Below are 25,802 nucleotides of genomic sequence, written 5' to 3'. Positions count from 1 at the left end.
GACTTGTTCTGAGCTCACATTCAGGCTACAATCCCAGATACAGCAGAGCAGTGTTTGAATACTTTGCAGGGGAGGAGACTTTTTCAAGTTGTCACACTGTTATTATTAAGTACAAAAATATGTAGGCAGATATTAAGAACTTGACTAATTTGATTCTGGATAGTCAGTCTTGCAACTTAAAATGCTTTGGAAGAACATTTCCTATATAGAAATTCACTTATTTTAAAATACGTGTATTGAACAGTTATCCCATGTCAAGCAAACAGCTGAGATATTTAGATGATTAGACTGCTGCCCCATCCCCCAGAGAGGCTCATATCTAGTGGGAAAGAAAAGAACATAAGAATATTTATAATGATATACTAATACATAAAGCACTATTATTGACATGCATCATAAGGTGCACAGAAAAGCCGAATAATTTAGACTGTGGGATCAGGAACAACTTCTCAGAGAAGGTTTGCCTGCACTGAGTCTCCAAGGAGAAATAGAATTTAATTTTGGAAATGAGCAAAGGAAGGTATTCCGGGCTGGAAGACAGCATGGACAAAAGACGCAGTGTCTCAAAGCATGGCCACCTATGTAAAGAGCAAGTCCTTTGAAGAAAGAGTTGGAGGGTCCTGATCGCGGAGGACTATTTTGACCTTGTTAAGGACTTTGTTCTTCGTCCTAAAGGTGATGTGGAACCCCTCAGGGTTTGTAATAGGGACATGGCTGTGTTCAAGTTGTTAACAGATTGCTCTGCTGAGAGGAAGATGAATTTGTGGGAAGCAAGCTGGAGTGTCTAAGAACAGTAAGTGGAGGTGGTTTTCCTGAAGAGGATGAGACTCTGAACTGGTCATTGGGAGAGAGACCAGAGGGTGAATCTAAATAATGTTGGGAGGTAAAAATCTTCAGTTAGACTGAGGCCAGCGACTAGGAAGTGGGAAAGAGAAGGATAGCTGGGTGAAAGATGGTGCCAGATGATAGAGACCTCAGAAAAGAGGAGCTGTTTAGGATGATCAAAAGGTTTTTTGGGGACTTGTCAGTTTTACAGCTTGTGAAGACATCTGCATTAAGAAGTCCAGCAGGCTGTGGCAACACAATCTCCTTCAGAGGAGAAGGCTCGGTTGGAGAGAAGGATTTGGGGAATTATCATTGTGCATGTGATAGTCGACTCCATGACAGTGAGAGAAATCATCCAGGAAAATGTGTATAGTGAGAAGAGCAGGGGACTGTATTAACAGGACACTAGGTTTCGCAAATTTGAGAACACATAAAGGAGATATATGAAGAGACCCTGCAAAGTACGTCATGGAGGCCAGGAGTGGAGTGTTTGACAGGGAGGGAGTGATCTGCAGTGTCAGATGCACGAAGTGCACTGTGGTGTGTTCAGGGGTGATGGGGAGATGAGTAAGAGAGGTACTGAATTTGGAGGACTGTCCCTGCTTCCTGGCACATGAGAGAGAATGGAGCTGGGAGGGAACATGGTGTCAGGAGAGGCACTGAGGTCAAAGAAGAGCGTGGCATGAGTAAGGAGAGGGGGAGCTGCGGGGAGGCTGAGATCAGAAAGTAGGATGTCAATTTCAGAAGTGGAGCCGTTCCCAATGAAGAAAAAGGACCAGGGTGTGGCCAAGGGGATGAGTAGCAAAAATGGAGGGACAGCAAAGGTTTTAGAAACAAAAAGAACAAGAGGTACTGTGAGTTAAGATTGTAGGGAGGTAGTGCAGCATAGAGCCTCGGGAAAGAGTTCAGGAGCCAGACTGCACACCAGTGCACATCCTGGCTCTGAAAGTTGCCGCTTGTGGGACCGTGAATAGGTTACTTAGCATCTCTGTGCCTAAGTGTCCTTTTCTGTAAGGTGGGAATAACATTGGTGCCAATCTCATAGGGTGCTGGGAAGATTAAATAAATTAAACGTGTAAAGTGCTTTAGAACAGTGCCTGGCACATCATAAAGACATCCAAAATGCTAGCTACTATTATCAAAAGAGTTTCCTCTGGATGATGAAGTCAGCGAGACAGGTGACAGGATTTGTAGTTGGAGAAGATTACAGGCATGAAAATATAGTAGAGGAGAGAAGACCATGGGAGCTTGTGTTTTGTGTGATGACAAAGGCCAATCAGGATACAATACACTGTTTGTCATCAAAGTTTCAGAGAGAACTGGTACAAGTACCTTTGTTATGGATGCAAAGTAAAAAAAAAAAAAAAATTCTTTCAGGTTTTTAGTTCACCAAAGCCTTGAAGTTTGAAATTGTCTTTAAATCTTTGTGCGAATTCTTCTAGTGTAATTTATTATATTTTTTTTCCCAGAATAAGTCAGAGTTGGGAGAAATCTTAACATAATCAGATTTACCTAAAAAGATAGACTATGTTTTTAAAACACAGCTTTTACAGTGACTTGGCAGAAGTCCTCATTAATTTGTAGTTCCTCAAAGGCGCACATTGCTCTATTTAAAGATAAATCATTTCCGAAGTATACTGTTTATAGCCAGATACATTATGCTTCAATTTTAGTGAGACTTCTTTCTGGAGTTTGTTTCAAAGAAGAAAAAAGTAATCTGTATAACACAAACTATTTAAAACGTCCAGTATATTTTTCTGTAAGTACATGTTTCTAAATTCAATTAAACTGAAGCATTTCTTGCCAAATGAAACATTTTTTGTTGTTGTTGTTTCTCCTTAAGCAACATTCTAAATCCATCAGACTGTTAGATGGTGGAGTTATTTGTTTGCTTAAACCATACTTTGGAAAGCCCAAAGACTGGCTGCATTTATGGGTTTAAATGAAACATGTGTTTTACTTCTCCTTATGCATAGCAAGGAAGGAAGTGTTTATTGAGTAACTACTAGTATCCTTTATTTACATTTTCTCCTTTGGTCATACAACAGCCCGCTGAAGTGTAGTTATCCCACGTTAAGGATAGAAGTTGGGAGGTCAAGTCAGTTGCCTGAGGGCATCGTCTATCCAGTGTGTGGTAGAACTAGGATTTAAACCTTGGTCCATTTGACCTCAGAACCCAGGCCCTTTCTGCTGTTGTGACTTGCCCACTGCAAAATCCATTCTTCTCTGTTTAAATGTTGTCATTACAAGGTCCTCGCAACATATGTGTGCTTCCCAGCCCCACGTGCGCCCCCCCCCCCCCCCCCGTGACGTCTCCCTTACTCGCTCAGCCTCGGACACATGGACACACGCCATCTCAGGACCTTGGTGCTTGCTGCGTCCTTGCCGGAGTGTTCTCTCGGGTGACTGCTCACCTCCCTCCTCTAGGGCTTGACTCTTCAGTGTTGATGACGCCTTCCTGACCCCTGTATTTTAAATTGTAAAACACATCCCCTGCTTCTCCAGGCACTTCCTTCTCTTTTCCTGCTTTATTTTTCTTCTTCATATTTATCACCATGGGCAAGCATGACAACAGAATGTTGGGCTTTGGTTTTACCAGCCAGTGTCTTGGTTTTCCAGTGGTGGGTCTCTCCAGGTTGAAGTCCACTCTGACTATTGAAGGAGAGGGCCAAACCTCAAGGCAAAAATTGGTGGGGCTGCCCAGGTAGTGGAAGTATTGGGTAAGCTCAACCAGGCATACCACATTCTAGGTCTGGGGCAACAGAACCCATTACAGATCTTATCCACTGGAAGGAATAGGGTTCTTGGTGTTTTTCTAGACTTGAGGGTATAGCTGGGACTGTCTGACAGAGATCTTCAGTGCCTGAACCTGGACAGGACTGGGGCAGGGAGGAACTCAGAGAGAGGATCTTGCATTGGCAGGCAGGTTCTTTACCATAGCACCACCTGTGAAACCCAATAGTGAGGATCTTACTAAATCCACTGAACAGTGAAAAACCTGTAATATTCAGGACAAATTTATGTGTAAACATGTAGAACGTGTGTGTGAAGTGTCTTACACACACACATCTAAGTGCAAACTTTGTATTTCTAATGAAGATACATAGCACACTGCTGGTTTGCTTGTCCGTCTGCCTCGTGAGGCAGTGAGCTCCTCGAGGAAGGAAACCGTCTTGTTCATATCTGTTCCCCCAGTGCCTGGACCAGTCCCTGACTACTCACAGTCAAGAACCAGATTCAGATTCCATCCCCGCCACGAAAGATAGTTCCTGACATATAGGAAGTACTTAATATATAACAGTAGCTTTTAATGTTGCTTTTATTATTTTGTGTGTTATCCTTCTGGAGAAGGCATCAAGTGTTTTGAATGAATGAAACGTTTCTATTTTGGAGATCACTGGAATTCTTAGGTTTCAGTCTTCTTGTTTCTAACATGTGTTAACCTGGAGAGTCACAGGATTGTTGGAAATCTATATAATATGGAAACTGTGAAAAATACTTACTTGTGAAATTGGCATCTTTTAAGCCTTAGTCTTAGGTGTAATACTTGACATCTAGTAAACATTCATTAAATGTTGAGTGGTGAGCATGAAGCAAACATGCCATGATACTAGTATAACAGGTAAATTGCAAATAGCATTCAGATAGTCTGGTTGAAATGTCACTTATAACTTGAGCAAACTGGATAGCTGTTCAAATAGCTTCAAATAGAGTGTATATGCCATAGCTTAAGGTGTCAGAGTTCTGAACTACATTTATAATTCTTTAAAATATGATTTCAGGTAAAACATGGTTATTCCAAGAGAGTCTGGTGTAAACTTATAGGAAAAACATTATATTATTTTCGTAGTCAAGAAGATAAGGTATGTATATGTTTTTAATATCCTGATTAGAGAAATTTTTTGTTGATTATGGCTTCAAGTTTTTCCTTTTACTGTTCTATTGCTAGCCCAAACTTTAGAATTTTTGATGATGTTGAAATTTTGCATAAAATTTATTACTAAGGTAATAAAGGTACCTTATTATAACTAAGGTAATCAAGCCCAGAGGGATCTTGATTCTTAATTATAAGCCTTAGCAACTTTTAATTAATGCTTCTTCTAAGACCTAGAAAAATCTTCCCCACTCTCAGCCATCAGTTCCTCATATTTTTCAGGCCTGACAGAATAGATAAGTTTGAATGATGGGAGCATCAAGCTAGGAAAGAAGCTGGAGAGAAGAAAGAATTCAGTCCTGTCCCAGGCCCTTGAATTCCTAGACACCACTTATCTATCCATCCACCTACCTATTTATGTCCCATTGGTTCATTTTTAATTAATCTCCTCCCCCAAAGAACTCGAGTTACCTTCATTTTCAGAGGAAAAAGATGATGTCTTCCAAAGGTGAAATGTATGCCTAATTATCATTGGATCAAGAGTATTTGCATAAAACAATGATGCCTGCTTCACAGAATAGCAGCCTGTGAGTGATTACTGTATTAATGAGACCAGACTTCTTGGTCCACTGACCACATAGGTCAGTTAGTATTTCTCTGTTCTATTTTTGCTGCCTGCACTCTCGGTTCTGGCTACCTGTATTTATTTATTTATTGGTCACTTCATGCAGCATGTGAGATCTTAGTCCCCTGACCACATCGTCTGCATTGGGAGTGCACAGTCTTAACCACTAGGCTGCCAGGAAAGTCCCCTGACTAGCCATATTTAAAAGGCTTTTCCTTATTCTCAGTATTGCTCATGGGATGGAAATTAACACAATGAATCTTTGAGAGTGTTATCTCTGAAGCAGTGTGGGAATATGCTCATTAAAATAATACAATAATAAGCACATTACAAAATTGTGTATCCCAATATAACCCCAACTCAGTTATCAATCAGGAAAACCGTGTATTCCATTTACAACAATTTTGACGTAGAATTAGGGACTTACATAACTTTTAGAAAAGTCAGGGTGGTAGAGGCTGGGGAAGAAGCTACCACTGAAGGTCCAAGAAGGCAGGACCAGCGGTCTGAACACAAAGCACAGAGGCAGCTGGTCCTCAGCACTTGACTGCGAAGCCTCTGTGACGCTCCCAGCTGCCCAGGCATCTGACTGCAGCTGTCTCTGCAATTACTCCTCTGACACCCTTACCTTCCACGTTACATGCAAATTCTCTCAGGCAGGCTTTAATTTGGAACTATGCTGTAAAAGGGATTCTGACACATATAGTGCCCAGCTGCTTTTCTGCAATTACAGGGAGACTTTAGAAGAGGGAGGTTAGGATGCTGAGTTTATAATCCTCCATCTAGCACATCTGTTTTAAAACACACATAGCAGAAAAGTCAGAAAGAACTGTACCAAAATGTTGAGTGGTGGTAGAATTATGGATGACTTTTTTTTTTCCTTTTTGGGGTGAAAAGTGAAAGTGTCAGTCCCTCAGTTGTGTCTTACTCTTTGAGACTCCATGAACTGTAGCCTGCCAGGCTCCTCTATCCATGGGATTCTCCAGGCAAGAATACTGGAGTGGGTTGCCTTTTCCTTCTCCAGGGGATGTTCCCAACCCAGGGATTGAACCCGGGTCTCCTGCCTTGCAAGCAGACTTACCATCTGAGCCACCAGGGAAGCCTCTCCTTTTTTGGGTACCTTTCAGTTTTTACCAAGTTTCTATAATAAGTATGTGTTTTATAAATAGAAAAGTAATTTAAAATTTACCAACAGTAGAATTTAAATGTTCTTACTACCACTACTAATAATAATTTCTATTATTTAATAAAAATGGATAACATTGATCATAGAAGAAACAAGTTAGAAGAATGTAAATAGATGAGCAGAAATCCATGATAATTAGTGGAAAAGTACTAGAATGCTTGTGAATCAGTATAGGCTAACTTCATTTTGTGCTATACATGTTTCAGAAACAATTTGTCTTTATCTCGATCAGTGTCTTTTAAAAAATTCAGTCAAAATATTTTAAAACTCCAGGTCTATTCACTGTTTATGGAGCCATGGTGATCCTTTGGTGAAAGGAGTGTTGTTGTTTATTCATTGAGTCATGTCTGACTCTTTGTGACTCCATGGACTGCAGTACGCCAGACTCCTCTGTCCTCCACTTTCTCCTTTGAAATTAGATCAAATTCATGTCCATTGAGCTGGTAATGCTAGCTAACTATCTCATCCCCTGCCGCCCCCTTCTCCTTTTGCCTTTAATCTTTCCCAGTATCAGGGTATTTTCCAATGAGTTATATCTTTGCATAATGTGGCCAAAGATTGGAGTTTCTGTTTCAGCATCAGTCTTTCCAATGAATATTCAGGGTTGATTTCCTTTAGGATTGACTGGTTTGATCTCCTTGCAGTCCAAGGGACTCTCAAAAGGAATAACCATCCTTAACATTGTGGTGGATGGAATCTTGATTGTCATATGGTTAGACAAGCCTAGAGCACACAGTTAGGATAGTATTGTCATGTATTATCATAATAGAATTAGTTTTCTTTATCCAATTTTTTAAAACTTGCTTTTTATTTATTAAGGTGACTTTACTGCCCTATTATTTTTGTTTTACTACCTTTCTTTTTCTGAAAATATAGATAAGTTAATTTTATATTTTTTTCAGAAGTAAATTTTCTTCATTCAGTACCCCGAATAGTACTTTGCGCATAGTAACTACTCAGAAAATAATTGTTATGAATTTAATGGGGAAAGAAGTTTTCTCATAAAATAGAACACATGTAATTAAGTGAATTAATTTTTTTCTATTAAGTTTTAGGCAGATAATATTGCATTTTAGATAAAATATCTAGGTGAGATAGTTTAAAAGCAACAAATCTCAAACAGACTGTATATGTTCCTGGAATAAGTGTACTTAATTAAAGCAAAAGTTTTAAAACATAGCAAATAATTGTTTTTGTCAGTAAAAGAGTAGATAAAATTTAATGTAAATTATTTAAAAAATTTTTTTCTTACCCTTAAATTAAGATGGAAGAAATCGTGGCATTTTTTTGTGATTTATTTTGTATATACATGTACATATATCCCTGGTGGCTCAGTGGTAAAGAATTTGCATGTCAAGGCAGGAAACACAGGTTTGATCCCTGGGTTGGGAAATGATCCCTAGAGAAGGAAATGGCAACCCACTCCAGTATTCTTGCCTGGGATATCCCATGGACAGAGGAGCCTGAAGGGTCCATGGGATCACAAAAGAATCGGACATGACTTAGTGACTAAACAACAGTACACATATATATATACACATATATATGTGTATATATATATATATATATGTATGTATGTATTGGGGGCTTCCCTGGTAGCTCAGCTGGTAAAGAATCTATCCGCAATGAGGGAGACCCCACTTCAATCCTGGGTTGGGAAGATGCCCTGGAGAAGGGAATGGCTACCCACTCCAGTATTCTTGCCTGGAGAATTACATGGACTATATAGTCCATGGGGTTACAAAGAGTGGGACATGACTGAGTGACTTTCACATTTTCACTCTTCATATATAAAAATAGCTTCAAAACACTTCTCATTTATTGGGATTTACGGTGATAGTTAATCATACTTCTTCACACTAGCTGTCTGACTTTTTTACTTTTTTATCGATAGTATTGGGACTATGTCTACACTTGTCCTTTTAATCCAATAGGTTAATCAAATCAACTTTGTTGAAGGGTTAAAAGTCAAATGAATATTTTGACTGAATAACCTAATTGCTTGACTAGGTAGTGGATCATTTTGGTTAAATTGAATAATTTGAACCACTGTACAGAAATGGCTTCTTGCTTTTCCCATAAAAACTAAATGCCTAGTATTCAGATTGTTGTTTTATATCACATTTGGCATGTTAACTGTGGCTACCCCACTTTTGTAACGGTGTAGATAATCCAGTTACCTCTAGGCATTCATTTAAAAGCAGATATGGTTTATAAAGCCAAGAATGAAGAGGACTATGAAAAACTTTAGCAGGAAAAGATTCAGAAAGTTCCTTCCTTACAATTACTAATATTTACTTTAGTTTCCTTTAGGTCAGATCAAACTCTGGGAGGCTAAAGTTGAAGAGGTTGACAGATCCTGTGATTCAGATGAAGATTATGAAGCCAGTGGGCGAAGTCTGTTATCCACACATTACACTATTGTGATCCATCCCAAAGAGCAAGGTCCAACTTACCTACTAATTGGATCCAAGCATGAAAAGGTATGTAAGGACTAACTGGTTGATTTAGAATGAGTTAGACTAATATGATTAAGAATTGGTAATAATTTTCAAATGAGCATAAGTAGGTACAGTCAAGGACTTCCCAAGTGGCTCTGGTGGTAAAGAGCCTTCCTTCCAATGCAGGTTAGACATAAGAGACACAGGTTCGTTCTCTGCATTGGGAAGATTCCCTGGAGGAGGCCATGGCAACCCACTCCAGTATTCTTGCCTGGAGAAGCCCATGGACAGGGGAGCCTGGAGGGCTGCAGTCCGTATGTTCACACAGAGTTGGACACAACTGAAGCGACATAGCACAGCAGGGCAAGTACAATCAAAGACACATATACATTTATTAGATGTAATATTCTCTTAAAAATAGTTTTATTCTAATATATTTAAAACTCAGAAAATATACACCCTTTTTTATTTAACAGATGTTAGATTTCATGGTATTTAAAAAAATATATATTTATTTATCATTTTTGGCTATGTTAGGTCTTAGTGATCACTAATGATTAGTGATGTTGAACTCCTTTTCGTGTACCTGTTGGGCATCTCTATGTCTTCTTTGGACAAATGATCCTCTTCCCATTTTTTAATTGGATTGTTTGTCTTTTTACCATTCAGTTATATGAGCTTTTTGTATATTTTCAATATTAACCCTTTATAAGAAAAATGATTTGCAGATATTTTCTCCCATTCAGTAAATTGTCTTTTCATTTTATTGATGATTTCCTTTGCTGTGCAGAAGTTTACTAATTTGATATAATTCTGCCTATATATTTTTGCTTTTGTTGCCTGTGCTTTTGTGTCATAAGAAAGACCAGTCTTATGTCCAGAAGTTTTTTCTCAATGTTTTCTTCCAGGTGTTTTGTGATTTCAGGTCTGATATTTAAGTTTTTATTCCTTTTGGAGTTGATATTGTGTGTTGTGGGAGATCAGGGTCCAATTTCTTTGTTTTGCATATGGATACCCAGTTTTCCCAGTACCATTAATTGAAGAGACTATCCTTTGCCCACTATATTCTTGGCAACCTTATCAAAAATCTGTTGACCATATATGCATGAGTTTATTTCTAGACTCTATTCTGTCCCATTAGCCTAATAGGACAATCATTAAACCCATTAATGAACTTACTGTCTGTTCTTATTGCAGCACCATACTATTTTGATTATTGTAGCTTGGTGATATATTTTGAATTAGGAAGTATGATCTCCCCAGCTTTGTTCTTCTTGCTCAAAATTGATTTGGCTATTTGGGATTTGTTGTGGTTGCAGATGAATTTTAAGGTTGTTTTTTCTGTTTCTGTTTTTTAAAATTGGGATTTTGATAGAGATTACTTTGAACCTTTATTGGTTGCTTTCGGTAGCATGGACATTTTTAATATTAATTCTTCCAGCCCATGACTGGATATCTTTCCATTTACTTGTGTCAACTTTAGTTTCTTTCATTAGTATTTTATTGTTTTTGTTGTATGAAGCTTTTGCCTTCTAGGTTAAGTTTATTTCTAACTATTTTATTCCTTTTGTTTTTATTTTGGCTGTTGTTTTGGGATTGTTTTAATTTCCTTTTTAGATAATTCATTGTTAGTCTATATGAACACAATTAATTTTTGTGTGTTGATTTTGTGTCCTGCAACTTTGCTGAATTTATTAGTTCTAACAGTGTTTTTATGGAGTCTTTAGGATTTTCAACAAGTAAGATAATGTCATCTGCAAACAGAGATAATTTTACTTCTGCCTTTCCAATTTGGATGCCTTTTATTTCTTTTTCTTGCTCTATTGCTCTGGCTAGGGCTTCCAGTGGTATGGTGAATAAAAGTGGCAAGAGTGGGCATCCTTGTCTTGTTATAGATCTTACAGGACAAGCTTTCAGTTTTTCATCGTTGGGTATGATATTAGCTATTAATTTTTCTTAGATGACCTTTATTGTGTTGAGGTATGTTCCTTCTGGCTTTTATTTCCTTCTTTAAATTTTCTGGACTTCTTAAGTATTTTTTGTGTGTTATTTGTATGTATGAGGAATCAGATTTTAAATTTGATAGAATTTGTTGTATTCCTTAAAAGGCTATTAATTAGTTATATTTATTCTAGCCTCTTAATGTCATATTACTGTCTTAGTTTTCTTATGCTTTTCTAAGAAAATAATAAAAATGTGAGCAATGGGAGAAAGGCACTATGAGCACAATTCAAAAGAGCCTAAGTGGCTTTTAGTTTTATTTAAAAATTAAGAGATTTTTTTTCCAGTGTCAAAGTTTTATACTGTCTATTCAAGTTGTTTTTTCCTTAAGTCATCAAAAACTGTATCATGGTTAACATCTCTATTATATGTTTTAATTTTTAAGGACACTTGGCTTTATCACCTGACGGTTGCAGCTGGAAGTAACAATGTGAATGTTGGATCTGAATTTGAACAACTTGTTTGCAAGTTGCTAAATATAGAAGGGGAACCTTGTAAGTTTATAATGTATGAAATGGACCCTAACCCCCTGTGCCTAGTAGAGTTTTCATTTGTGGATTCCTGTATACCCATTCTTACTGGCTTTGCTTGTCATGGACTAGGATTCTCACTGTAGCTCTTCAGCTACAGGGACACCATCCTTCTTCAACATGCTGTATCCTGTCTCACCTCTCTGCCTTTGCTCGCATTGCTCCCTCTGCCTGGACTGCCCACCCTCCTTCATATTCCCCACCAACCTGATGAAATCCTATGTACCTTAGGAGGTCCCCCATCCAGCCCATCCCAACTCAGCAAATGGCTCATAAAAGGTGCCTAATAAATGTTATAATTATGTCCCAATGCACTTCACCATTTAACCCTTTCGTAGCATTTGTTGCTTTGCATTGAATTTTCTTTTATTTATTTATTTATTTATTTATTTTTTGAATTTTCTTTTTTTTAATGGCTAAAGTTTCCCCATTGAGAGCGTAGATGCTCTACTTAATAGAGATCACGTTTTATTTGTGATCTGGCATAGGAATTCAATAAATGTTGATTTTAGGAATGACTTCAAGTTCTTCTCTATCTTTATATCTCCTCCTGCTCTAGTTTCTTCTCTGCAACTTGCCCCCAGCTCCTTTTCATATACAGTCATCTCCCTACCTAGGTCACCAATCTTTAGCACATATAAGCAATATAACCAATGTCCTGGTAGACTTGTTTTGGCCTAGACTCTTGTACCAACCTTGTCTAACTTTAATTTATCCTAAAGAGAATTATGAGAATCCCAGTGGCCTAGAAACTGAAATAAAATAATGTTATCAGAGGTTTTTCATGACTTTTATGACGTAAATTGGGAGCCAGATCTGAATGAGCTAATTTCTAAAGGGCTAATTTAATATGAGGCCCAAATAAATGATTCTTTCTGTTTCTTATTTACATTTCATTTTGTACTTAGCTTCTCAGATATGGAGACACCCTACTTTGTGTCACAGCAAAGAAGGAATCATTTCCCCTCTGACAACACTACCTTCAGAAGCTCTACAGACAGAAGCAATTAAATTATTTAAGGTAAAACTTTATGTGGCATTATATATCAAAAAAACTTGAAATTAACCTTTGCCAGGGCTTCCCAAATGGTGCTAGTGGTAAAGAACCTGCCTGCCAATGCAGGAGATGCAAGAGACACAGGTTCGATCCTGGGGTTGGGAAGAACCCCTAGAGAAGGGCATGGCAGCCCACCCCAGTATTCTTGCCTGGAGAATCCTATGGAGGAGAGGAGCCTGGCGGGCTACAGTCCATGGGGTCGCAAAGAGTCAGACATGACTGAAGCGACTTAGCACAGCACATATATTGTTAAGCATTTTAATAGGAAAAAATGAAAATCTAGGTTATAAAGTTTCACTCTTTTCAAGAAAATTCAAAATATGATAACAATGACAAAATATACTGAATTAAAGTTAGATGAATTTAATATGCTTTCTGAGTGAGAATTTGAAATTTCTATGATAAACTATGGTTGGGCCATGTGAAAGACTTAATATCAGAGTCATTTTCTCTTCAGCTTCTCAGATGGAGAGATTTCTGACATCACCATACCTCACTATTGGGAGAGGAGTTGTTCTTCTGTTGTTGTTCTTCTCCAATGCTAATATGCTCAAATTCTTATTACTCAACCTCTATTAAGTCCCTGATCACTTGAAACTTGCCAATTATATCATTCTTTACCCCTGCCTCATTATCCCCTGGAGAAGAGCATGGTAACCCACTCTAGTATTCTTGCCTGGAGAATCCCATGGACAGTGGAGCCTGACAGGCAACAGTCCATGGGATCGCAAAGAGTCCGACATGACTGAGTGACTAAAACTTTCACTTTTGTAACACTTTCACTTTCACTTTCCATTATCTCTGTCATCAGTCACCTTCTGGTAACTCCTCAAATTTCGTTAAGGATTTTGGCTCCTAACTCACATTCTTTCTCTCTGCCTTAACCTTTGCCATTACGCTAAAATGATGTTGCTATCACTTTGCTCTCCAATGCTATGACCTTAAGATTCCTGACCTTCTCAGTGTCAGTAAGGTTGCTGTCTACCCTGCTTCACCTTTCCATTCTCCATGTCCACACCCTGACTCCAACATGCCTCATAAGTACACCACTTCTAAAATCTTAAATCCTAATATATCTTTCTTTAACCATAATCTCTTAGCCCATGAGCTCTCTTACTTTCTTACTCTTCCATTTCTCATCCTCACTAAGACCTTTTTTTGAGTAATTTATTTTCTTTGAGATCAAGAAAGAGCACTGTAGTTCCTTAGAACCTATGGTCCCATGCATTCTTCAGCCAAGCTCCTGCCAAGATCCCTGCTGTGGTTTTGCCTGCTTCTGTATTAATTGCATGTGTAATGCTAGAGAGCATCAAATAGCTGTGTGGACTGGAGCCTATGTGACTCTATGGTCTTCATTCCTCAGGGCCAACTGTCTCTCTTTGCTTGTCTTTGGTCACATACCTTCCAACTCCCTACTCAATAATGCTCCTCAGAACAAATTTAATTTCATTGGAAAAATTAGAGGGCATCACAAATGATCACCTCGAATCTCTCATCCCAAGAGACATTGTTTCATCTGTTTCTTCCTCCATTACTTCAGTCTCAGAATATAATGTATCTTTTATGGATTCTTGTCTTGACTCTGTGCTGGCACCTTGGTACTTCATTTTCCCTTTAGTCTCTTAGAGTCTTCAGTTTTTATCTCTTCTTTCTCTTTTTCTTGCCTATATTCCTCCCATCTCAAAAAATTATTTGCTTACTAGATAATACTAGGGAATTGTTGTTAATTTGGGAAGTGGATGATGATGACCTGATGCTTACGTGGAAAAATCGGTGTCAGTTGGAGAGCCCTACTGAAGTATTAGTAAAATAACATGATATACATTAAAATACTACAGAAAAAAGTGAGGACAGGGACTGAATGAAACAGATATGGCAAAATGCTTGTTGACAGCTGTTGACACTAGGTAATGGGTATATTATACTATTCTCTCTACTTTTGTTCATGTTTTAAAAATACAATCATGGAGTGTTTTTAAAAATCCACCTGTAGAATACACAAATACCCAAAGTAAGACAGACTTTATGCAAATATATTTGAAAATCTGGATGAAGTGATCGACTATATAACAAAATATAAATGGCCAAAACCAATTACACAGGTGAATAAAAATTTAAACAGGGGAATTTACCAAACTTTGTAGGTATAGATAATTTCAGTGCTGTTCAAGGTGTCCCAAAGCATAGGAAAGAAAGAAATTTTGAAAAAATTTTTTCTTTTACTTTGTTTAGGGTAAAGCTCAAAGCTTAGATATATATATCAAACATACGTAAGAGTAGAGAGAATATTATAAAGTATAAGATGCTACTATCCAGCTCCACAGTTGTCAACCTATGACCAGTTTTGTTTTATTCTCCCCATCTCTATTGCTCCCCAAGGCTAGTTATTTTGAAGCAGTTCTCAGTCATCATGTCACTAGATTCTCTTTGTGAAGTAAGTAGTGTTTTTATACCAAACCCCAGAAAATATTATAGAAAACAAGAGCATTTCATACAAAAACTAATCAAATATTAGTAAACAGACTCCAACATCATATTAAAAGAATAGTAACCCTCGGACATAATGTGTGCTTATCACTGATGCATGTTGATGTCTGGCAGAAATCACAATATTCTAAAGCAATTATCCTCCAATTAAAAATAAATTTAAAAAAATGATACTAATCATGACTAAGAGAAATTTATTCCTGACCATACTAATAATTGGCTTCCCAGGTGGGTCAGTGGTAAAGAGTTCGCCTGCCAAGCAGGAGACACGGGTTCGATCCCTGGGTCGGTAAGATCCCCTGAAGAAGGAAGTGGCAACACTGCTCCAGTATTCTTGCCTGGGAAATCGCATGGACAGAGGAGCCTGGCAGGCTACAGTCTATGGGGTTACAAGAGAGTTGGATGTGACCTAGAGACTGAGCAACAACAACATACTAATAATATTCAACTTAAATGGTCTAAACATTTCAACTACAATGTAGAAATTGTCAGAATGTATAAAAAAGCAAGATCCAACTATATCCTGTCACAAGCAGTACTTTTTTGGTTTCCTGACATTTCTTATAAGAAAAAAAAGACTAACATTTTTGCATATAGGGTTATCATTACCATCTTTCTTAAATAGCTCTCGCAAAAGATTTCACTCCCAGAACTTTGTTTTACTCTCAAATTTCAATGTCACTAATAAGCCCAATGTATTTAATTCATTGAAACAAATATACATGTAAAACACCATAACTAAAGTTATTTGATACATTTATAACAGTGATTTGGGGTTGTTTAATTAGCATGCATATATTTTTCAGAATTCATAGAACATTTTATGAGTATTGCTTCCCATGCCTTTAGGCAATCCATCCCAAACTTCCTCAAGCAAGAGTAGCTACTTCTCTAGTCAAGATCAAAATGAAATTTCACAGTTTTATTACAATGAACTGTTAAAATGAAGAATGATAAGTATTAATATCCTAGTTTGGAAAATGTCTAGGAAAGATTATGCTATAACCTTTTCCTAGTAACCTACTCTAAAATTTAATCTCTTTGGAGGAAAAATACTATGTATTAACATTCACTTTAAGTTATTTAGGCTACTATTTCCCAAAATACTTTCCTCAGTAAATTAGTTCTTAAAGATGCCAATTGATATTACTAGAAAAAAAATAAAGATGAGGAGGGGTTGAACTCTGTTCTGTGTAGAGAGTATAAACATGAACAAGAAAATGTCTTTATGAAGTTTGTGTTCCAGTAGACTCTAGAGGCTATTAATGTTCCATATGTCTTTAAAAAGAATGCATATTCTGCTCAGAGGTGGACTGTTCTACAAATTAGGTCAGATTGATTGATAGTATTGTTCAGGTTTTCTAAATCCAAAGTGATTTTTCTACTTATTTGTTCTTTCAGATGTTGACAGAGGGTATTGCAGTCTCTCACTTTAATTGTGAATTTTGTCTGTCTCTCCTTACAGTCCTATAAGTTGTTGCATCACATATTTTTATTATTAAAAATATTATTAAAACATTTAGAATTGTGATTCCTTCTAGATGAGCTGACCCCTTTTTCATTATAAAATGACCCTCTTTATCTCTGGCAGAATTCCTTGCCTGGAAATCTACTTTGTCTGATATTAATGTCACCATTCCAGATTTCTTTTGATTAATGTTATCACAATATATCTTTTCCATCCTTTTATTTATTTATTTTTCAGTTTTTCCATCCTTTTAAACAAAAACTTTTGCTAGTAAGAGAATCAATATAATTCATGCAGAATAAATCTTATCATTTCTTACCCTGAGTATATCTATTTTTTTCATTTAATTCAGACCTGCCAGCTTTTTATAAATGCAGCAGTCGACTCGCCCGCAATTGATTACCACATATCTCTAGCCCAGAGTGCTTTGCAAATCTGTCTGACACATCCTGAGCTACAGAATGAAATTTGCTGTCAGCTCATTAAACAGACAAGATGGAGACAGCCACAGAATCAACCAGGACCACTGCAGGTATGTGTTGATACATATACATGCAATTTTGAATGATGTTGTTTTCCTGATTGTAAGTATAATACATATTCAATATAGGCATTTGGAAAACACAAGAAGTATGAAATGGAAAAACAGTTATTACTATTTGGTGTATATCCTTTCAGTTTCTATAATCTATATATAAATGTTTATATGTGTATATTTATGCACTCACAGTTTTTCACATTACTAACATTACCATGTGCATATACTTTTTAAAAACTATAAAACATAGTCATTTCCCCTATAGCTTTCAGCAGTCTTCAAAACATTAATACTAGTTGCTTTAATATCAACTGCTATATGTTTAGGTTTTTCCAATTACTTTTCCTATGATAAATGCCACTACAGTAGATATCTTTGAACCTAAATTTTGTGTGCAAGTCTAGTGAATTTCATTGTGTCCACTTCTAGAATTTTCCATATCTTCAACAATATTCAGTGTAATTCTTCTGTTAATTTCTTTTCAGGTAAAAAGTAGTACTTCACTATTGATTTTGGATACATTTCCTTAATTATTACAGTCAGATTTATTTTCAGGAGGGTTTTAGTCACTTGTGTTTACTCCTCAATGAATGCTTCTTTTAATATATGCTCACTGACTCCCTGTCAATCACAGGATAAAATAGAAATTTCTTACCCTAGACTCTTGGGAGTGGACCTAGGTTTTGTGGGACTTGAAACTTGTGCAATGAATACTAAGAAAAAAAACACAAAATTTATTACTTTTACACATTTTAAAAGAACAAATGAGCATGTCATATGACTATGACAGCTCATAGGGCCTGTCCCAGGTATTTGGAGGGGACTTTTTTGTATTGAGCGGGGTTCTGAAACTTAAGCTTCATGTCTATCGGGGGCCCTTCATAATCTGGCTCCAGTGGCCTCCTCTTTCTCCACTTCATTTTGTATATCCTGTTTCCAGTATACATTGAATGAATAAACTCTCCTCATTCTTCGAACAACCCTGCCTTTCATTATCCTTCACCTGGAAACCAGATCCCTCTGCATTCTTCCTACCTGTGGACTTCACAGTCCAGCCCAAGCAACATCCCTCCTGTAGATTCTTTCCTGACTCCCGCATCAGTAATCATTCCGTCCATTGGTCATACTTAAAAAAACATTATTACAGTGTATTAGTGGTGCTGTATTATAGATTACTGTTTAAATATATATATAATGTCTTCTCCTAGATCATAAATTCTTCAAGGGCAGGGCCTTTCCCGCTTTTCCTTTTTTTGTATGACATTTAAAAAATATTGAAGTTATACTTACTTAATTAAAAAAAATTAAGATATAAAATAGAATACAGGCCAGAGCAAGAGAATAATAAAAGTCATATATAACTCTATTACCTAGACAGAGATAACCTCTGTTAATATTTTTGTGCTTGCCTCTTGTTTAGCTATGTATGTATGTATGGGTAGATCCGTTTTGCTTTTTGTATAAATTATTTTTTTACTACTTTTCAATTTGCCCTTACTTAGTGCCATTACTTATATTTCAGTGCAAGAGTTAACAAATAAATGAACAAAAGAAAACAATTTCCCTAACCTTGTGTAATATCAAAAAGGATTACCATATGATATCCTCTGATACCTCAGTTGTATACAACTGTATACATAACTAGATGGATTATGGTTCTGACCCAATATGAAGCTTTTATGCTTTTATGTATTATAAATGCTCTAAGGAGATGATGTCTATGTGGAAAAAAGCAAAAACATTTTGGGATCAAGAAAGACTGTCATCATCCCTTCGCTCTCACTTCCTCTCTCAGTCACACTCCCCCTGACTTAGATCTCTGATGACCACGTGGTGTCTAACCTGTGATGCTTCTCTTTGCCCAGGGCTGGCAACTCCTGGCACTCTGTGTTGGGCTCTTCCTTCCCCATCATCCTTTCCTGTGGCTCCTCAGGCTCCACCTAAAGAGAAATGCAGATTCCAGGTACGCAGAGTTCTAGACAACTGTCCCACTTATGTGGCCTCTGTGTCTGCAATAAATCATAGGTATTTAGTAACCTGCCAGGTACATTTGTGGAAGAATGTGTGAAACAAATGTTGATACAGGAAGCCTTTGGTTATCATTTATGCAGAGCTAGAAAAATATTTCCTTTGTTACGTAAAATCTCTCATGGAAGGTTGCACTAAAAGCTTGAAAAGCTGACAAAGAATATTTTAAGTTAATAGTCTATGTACATTTCAAGTATGAATGTCTTATCGTTAGTGGGTGTTCATCCAATAAAAGCAACTATTTTGTTTCCTTATTTTTTCTATTACTATTTTCTTCACATTTAATTCTTTTATATAGAAGACTTCTCTGATAGTCTTCCCACCTTTTATAATTGTATGTATTTGAATTACCTCAGAATTTTTACTCCTTTGAAAAAGACTTTTCCAATTCACTGTTAGAATGACTTTCTTACAGTGGGGCCTAGGGTGTCCAGCCAAGGGTGATTGGGATCATTTTGTTCAAGAGGTTCACATTAGGTTGTTTAAATAGACTTTGGGACTCAAACAAACAGTGAAACGAAAGAGCAGCTTGGAAGCAGTAGGAAAATATCTTCTAGCTCATAATGTGTTTTTGGGGACTCTGTCATCAGGGTCATGTGATTACAGTTTTAGTCACTGAGAACCACCCGCCCCCTACAAAGTGAGATTTTAAAGCCCACCTAAAAGGCACTTGAATGCACATATATGTAGGTACATTATCAATCTGCTTTTATAAATGAAATAAAAATTATATGTTACAAATAAGGACAAATAAGATCTCTATCCAGCTTTTACTGTATTTATTTACCCCAGCGGTTTTGTTTAATGCTTAACATTTTTAAAGAAGTACTTGTTTTATAAAGAAGGAATATTTACTTATTTATTTGGCTGGGCCAGGTCTTAGCTGTGACATGTAGGATCTAGTCCCCTGACCACATCAAACCTGGACCCCCTGCATTGGGAGCACAGAATCTTAGCTACTGGACCGCCAGGGAAGTCGCAAGGAAAATACATTTTTATTTTTGTTTGAAGATATTTTCTTATCTTGCTCAGCAGGAATGGCATTAACTTCTGTGTTCTTCAGAAGAGAACTCTCTTCATCATGTTATCCTGTTCTAGTCTTTATACAGTTATTTTCTTTATATTTGTTAATATAATCACTGTATGTTGACCATGTAATGTCTGGTAATTTTAAATTTATTTTGTGATTATAATAATACAATAATGATGAAGATTGCTTTGTGGGAAGTCTGTGGCGAAAGTAAAGACAGTAGAATTTGAGAAAAAGTGACAGTAGTTAATATTATCACTCAATAATGATAATATTATAGTAATATATATCAATCTTATATAATATTTAGTTTATATTATTGTGATTATGATAATTAACACTATATAATATTAACATATATTAATATAGCAGTTAATATTATCATTCAATGATAATATAATATTATGCTGTCAATATTAGCATGATACATTGTAATAATGTATACCAAGGAAAGTTTCCTTAATGGTTGCATATATCTTAATTAAATTTATTCTTAGGTTTTATCTTAAGTTTTGTATTATAGGACAGAATTTGGAAAATATGCCATTTACTGCCAGAGATGTGTAGAAAGAACACAACAGAATGGAGATCGAGAAGCAAGACCCTCAAGAATGGAGATTCTTTCCACCCTTCTTCGAAACCCATATCATCATTCTTTGCCCTTCAGCATCCCTGTGCACTTCATGAATGGAATATATCAGGTAGATTAGACTTTCTACCCAATGAACACGTGCTTAGCCCAGAATCCTGTGTATAACCTCTGTGGTGTTGAGAGGTGGGACTGTCACCCTACTTCTGTCAGCAGCTGGCAATGATAAACATGCAAATATATTAGATTTTCTGTCAGGATAGTTGAGTTTTGAAACAGTTTTGCTAAAAAATGATGCACACTAAAATATCCATATTGAATGAAATAAGGGAGGATTTTCATTACCATTATAATTCTGATGGAGAAAAGCAAAATTACTTCAGTTGAGGGCTTCCCCCAGCAGTATACCAGCTAGGTGAGGAAATGATTACTGACCTGGGACGTGTACAGGTTTAGTCCCTTTAAAGTCTCCACATTTTGGGAATTCTCTGGGAAAACTGTCCAGGCCCTTCCAACTCACATCTAGGTGGTTGCCTATTAACTAGCAAATGTATTCCAAAGCTGGCAGTTAGTCTTTGTAGCTCTAAGCCTTTTATCGTGGAATTCAGATACTTAACTGCATATTAAAGAAACAAAATTAAATGCTTAAAAGTGTTCATCTGTTTAAGTGTATTTCTTTTTTTTATTTTCCCCTTTGCTTGAAGATTACATACTGTTCTGTAGTTCCTAATGGGCCAGCATAATATCTCTGCAAGAGGTTTATAGCTCTCAAATGATCTTTCTATTTTGAATTCATGTCTGTTGGCTAAAGCCAGGAGTTCTTATGTCAGGCTAATGACTAAGATGACATTAATTTTCTCCAGGGGAACTTTGAAAGAAGTTAAAGCACCTTGATAAATATATGTTATTAATCGTGCGTCATGTATGCCCTGTTTCCCCCCTGAAATCTAGGTTTGAAATGTCTGAACCTTTTTATTAAGAGAAGGACTATGTTGTTTCTGTTTAGGTAGTTGGATTTGATGCATCCACCACAGTGGAAGAGTTTTTGAATACTTTGAACCAAGATACAGGAATGAGGAAGCCAGCACAGTCTGGATTTGCATTGTTCACAGATGATCCTTCCGGCCGAGATTTAGAGCATTGTCTTCAAGGAAACATCAAGGTAAAACCAACTCCTTTTAGGAGGCAGACCCAGCAAACAGCAAAGAAGTTATTCTGCTATTTGCAAAAAGTTTAGTTCAAGAATTTTCCAAAAATATAAGCAATCTAAGCTTCATAATAAAAAAATATCTTTGGACTTTGTTGAAGCCAAGGAATTCTGAATAAAGTCTGTGCACACATATATTGTTGTTGTTTAGTTGCTAAGTGGTGTCTGACTTAGACTGTAGCCCACCAGGTTCTTCTGTCCATGGGATTTTCCAGGCAAGAATACTGGAATGGGTTGCCATTTCCTACTGCAGGAGATATTCCTGACCCAGAGATCAAACCCACATCTCCTGCATTGGCAGGCAGATTTTTTTTTACCACTGAGCCACCAGGGAAACCCCTCACACACATACATCCTACATGTTAAAGAGAGGAAGCGGATTAATAATAGTAATAATACCCTAAATATTAAGGTAGAAAGAGTGGAGGTATGGAAGCTCTAATAAAATGGCTTTCCATTTTATTCATTCACTCAGCAGTACCCATTTAACTGTATATTGTGTCCCAGGGCTTCCTGGGTAGCACAGTGGTGAAGAAGCTGTCTGTCAATGCAGGGGACACAAGAGATGCAGGTTTGATCTCTGGGTCAGGAAGATCCTCTGGGGTAGTAAATGACAACCCACTTCAGTATTCTTGCCTGGAAAATTCCACAGACAGAGGAACCTGGCAGGCTACAGTCCATAGGGTTGCCAAAAGTTGGACACGACTGTGCACTCACACATACACATTGTATCCCAGGAGCTGGAGCAGACCCTTTGGGGAATATAAAGAAGGAACAGAAATATTCCCTGCGCATAGTGAACTCCTAATCTTCTTAGGGAAGAGTAGCCTTATACACTGATAACCTTAAAATTGAAAATGATAAATAGTTTAAGAATGTGGTGCGCATTCTACAGGGGAAAAGATTGCTTTCAGTGGAAATTAGGGAAGAGCTCATCTGGACTTTGACTGGTAGAAAATGCACCAGGCTTTCCTGGTGGCTCAGATGGTAAAGAAACTGCTTGCAATGCGGGAGACGTGGGTTCGATCCCTGGGTTGGGAAGATCCCCTGGAGAAGGAAATGGCAACCCACTCCAATATTCTTGCCTGGAGAATCCCATGGACTGAAGAGCCTGGCGGGTTTCACGCCATGGGGTTGCAAGGAGTCGGACCTGACTGAGCAACTAACACACACAAGAAAATGCACCTGTGGAAATAAGGAAGCGATTCCAGACATAGGGAAGATCATGAGCAGAGACAGAAAATTGGAAGATTCTTTAAAAATGTTTTCTAGGTCATAGTAAAATAGCTTTAATGAAGTTTCCATCTAGCGATGGCAACGATTAAAAACATAGGATACAGAACCGTAAGGAACCTTAGAGAAATAACCCACTTATTTTGCAAATGAGGAAACCAAGGCTTAGAATGAAAAATAATTTATGGCAAATCAAATAGCTGGAACCAGGTTTGGATCCTCTTACTTTATGTGGTCCTTATTGCTCTTGGGAATAAGTACCTTGTTATGGAGTAAAGGTACTTCTCTGATTTGGAGATGAAATATTTGGGGCAAAGCAAGCAATGCACCCATAAGTTCAGAGCATATAAAACATCAGTACTTTCATTTAACTCCCAAAGTCCAACTGCATTTGCGGAATGATCTGTTGGATCTCCATGGGTTAAATATGCGATATGTTAAAACTCATACTTAGTTCCTTAGGAGTGCTGGTCAGAAGATAGGATTTCCACCGCACTCCCACCTGTTTCTTCAGCTGCATTTTGAGGCATCTAGATAAATGAATGTCTTTTTCTTTGCAGTTTCAAGTATATCCTGTTCAGATCAACAATTCCAAATGTAAATTTTTGAGACAGACATCCCTTGAATACTTTTAATAATTGATCAAGAAGATAAGCTAGTATTTTTGGTTGACTTGAGTTGAGTAAATATCAGGGGCTTTGGTGAATAATTGCTTACCCCATAATTTTAAAAGCTTTTATTTACTATTCTGTAAATGACAAGATTTTTTTTTAATTTATCTTGTTCCTGAAGAATTTTTGTTCTTTCCCCAAGAACCTTAACATTATATTTCAGATTTCTTTGGTATAACTTCAGTTATTCCAATCTTTTTAAACTCAGAAGGCGGAAAAGTTGCTTTTCGGTGACTAAAGCATGAAAAAATTCCTGGAATCTTCTTGTTTCCAGTCTCATGCAATCCTTCGTTAAGTTTCCTTTTTGAGTAAAAAATTCATGGCCATAGTCCAAAGTTAATGTGTGTCCAAAAGGATAAGAGGACCAAAGAGTGATTTATAATTAAATTCTAAACTCAGAACTGCAGAAGCTTAAAACAGAAAGCTTCAGTCCATTTGGTTTGATTGTATTAATTGAAAATTTTCAGTCTGTAGACATGCTTGTCTTAAAAAAATAACCAATGTGAAAAACAGTATGACTCTCCATTTTCTACTTCCCTTCTAGATTTGTGACATTATCTCTAAATGGGAGCAGGCTTCTAAAGAACAGCAGCCTGGGAAATGGGAAGGTACGAGAACTGTTCGTCTCACTTATAAAAACAGGTGTGTAATACCATCGCCAAGAGCCAAAGAGTATACCCTTATTTTCAAATCATACACCTAAAATTTAGTTTCCTGTTTAATAGCCTTAAAACTTACATTTATTTGTATGTTTTCCTAAAATGGTAGCTCTATTTCTGTAGGAAGAAACTGTCACCTAAAATTTTGTCTCTAATTGTAGTAATATCATGAATATTTGTGTTTTATAAAAATATGTATCTGGACAAAGATTAGAAGAAAACTATAGTTGCTCTCTTAGGGCAGTTGATGCAGTTTTTCACTTTCAAAATTTTCTTTAACACTGATATTACATTTTTTCCATAAGACTGAATATTCAAATATCCTACTGCAGATCTGTAATAAGAATCGTTTGTTTACCCAAGTCTTTTAGAAGTGGTATGTTCATATTCATTCATTCTTGTTCTTTCATATTCTCTCTTCCTCTGTATTTATTGAGCTTCATCTATAAGCCCAACACTTAGCTGGATGCTTTGGATGAAATAATAATAAACAAACACACAATCCCTGATCTTTTGGAATTTACAGGCTAGTGAGGAAGATAGTTGCTAATTTTTCTCTGAAAGAAAAGCACATGTCTGTGTGAGAGCACTTAACAAGAATCCTGTCCTAGACTGGAGGCTTTGGGAGGTTCTTTGAGGAAATGATGCTTATGTCAAGGTCAGAAGGAGGCTGAGAGTGAAAGTGTTGAAACCGGTAGAAAAGGATGTACAAAACCTGTAGAGGGAGGCTGAGCAGTGTTTCAGGAACTGGGAAAGAGCTGGTAGGACTTGCTCAACAAATAAAATTTATTTCAGTGTTTATTGATTGATTTTTGGCTGTGCCAGGTCTTTGTTGCTCTGCAAGGACTTTCTCTAGTCGCGATCCCTGGGTTTCCCATTGTGACGGCGTCTCCTGCTGCCGAGCACGGGCTCCAGAGCACACGCGCTCAGTAGCTGTAGTGCTTGGGCTTAGTTGCCTCTTGACACGTGGGAGCTTCCCAGGCCAGGGTTCATACCCGTGTGTATGAACTCACTGGCACACTGAGTAAAGATGGACCACCAGAGAAGCCCACGACAGGTACAGTTTCAATAGACTTTAGCATATGGTCAGAAACTAGGGTTTTCTTTATTCTTTTTTTAAAAACAAAAAACAAAATAAAAAACCACTTCTTTTCTTCCATGTATGAGCAGAAGGTGGTATTTAATAAACAGTGTTCACTGACCATGTCACATTAACTGTACGACAACAACAAAAACAAAAAATGTTTTGTTTGCTTCTTTTATTTGACTCTTATACTTCATAAAATAAGGGATCTAAGATATCAGAGTAAGAGCCTGGTAGAATTATTGCTGTAGTCTTGACTTTAAAATTTT

General features: G+C 37.1%; 1 protein-coding gene across 1 annotated transcript in view; it reads left to right on the top strand.

Moving 5' to 3' along the window:
- Nucleotides 1–25,802, top strand: part of PLEKHH2 (pleckstrin homology, MyTH4 and FERM domain containing H2) — a 96,349-nt gene that overhangs the window by 50,247 nt on the left and 20,300 nt on the right. Inside the window, exons 16-24 of the mRNA XM_065929362.1 lie at nt 4,608–4,688; nt 8,814–8,993; nt 11,338–11,446; nt 12,391–12,503; nt 16,847–17,026; nt 18,898–18,995; nt 20,614–20,791; nt 21,686–21,841; nt 24,335–24,432. Coding sequence (XP_065785434.1) covers nt 4,608–4,688; nt 8,814–8,993; nt 11,338–11,446; nt 12,391–12,503; nt 16,847–17,026; nt 18,898–18,995; nt 20,614–20,791; nt 21,686–21,841; nt 24,335–24,432 — 1,193 coding nt within the window. The remainder of the gene's footprint in view (nt 1–4,607; nt 4,689–8,813; nt 8,994–11,337; nt 11,447–12,390; nt 12,504–16,846; nt 17,027–18,897; nt 18,996–20,613; nt 20,792–21,685; nt 21,842–24,334; nt 24,433–25,802) is intronic.

Source organism: Muntiacus reevesi, chromosome 3 (assembly GCF_963930625.1).
Source record: "Muntiacus reevesi chromosome 3, mMunRee1.1, whole genome shotgun sequence".
Taxonomy (NCBI): domain Eukaryota; kingdom Metazoa; phylum Chordata; class Mammalia; order Artiodactyla; family Cervidae; genus Muntiacus; species Muntiacus reevesi.
The sequence above is the reverse complement of the archived record's forward strand: the minus strand, read 5'-3'. Positions and strand labels throughout refer to the sequence as shown.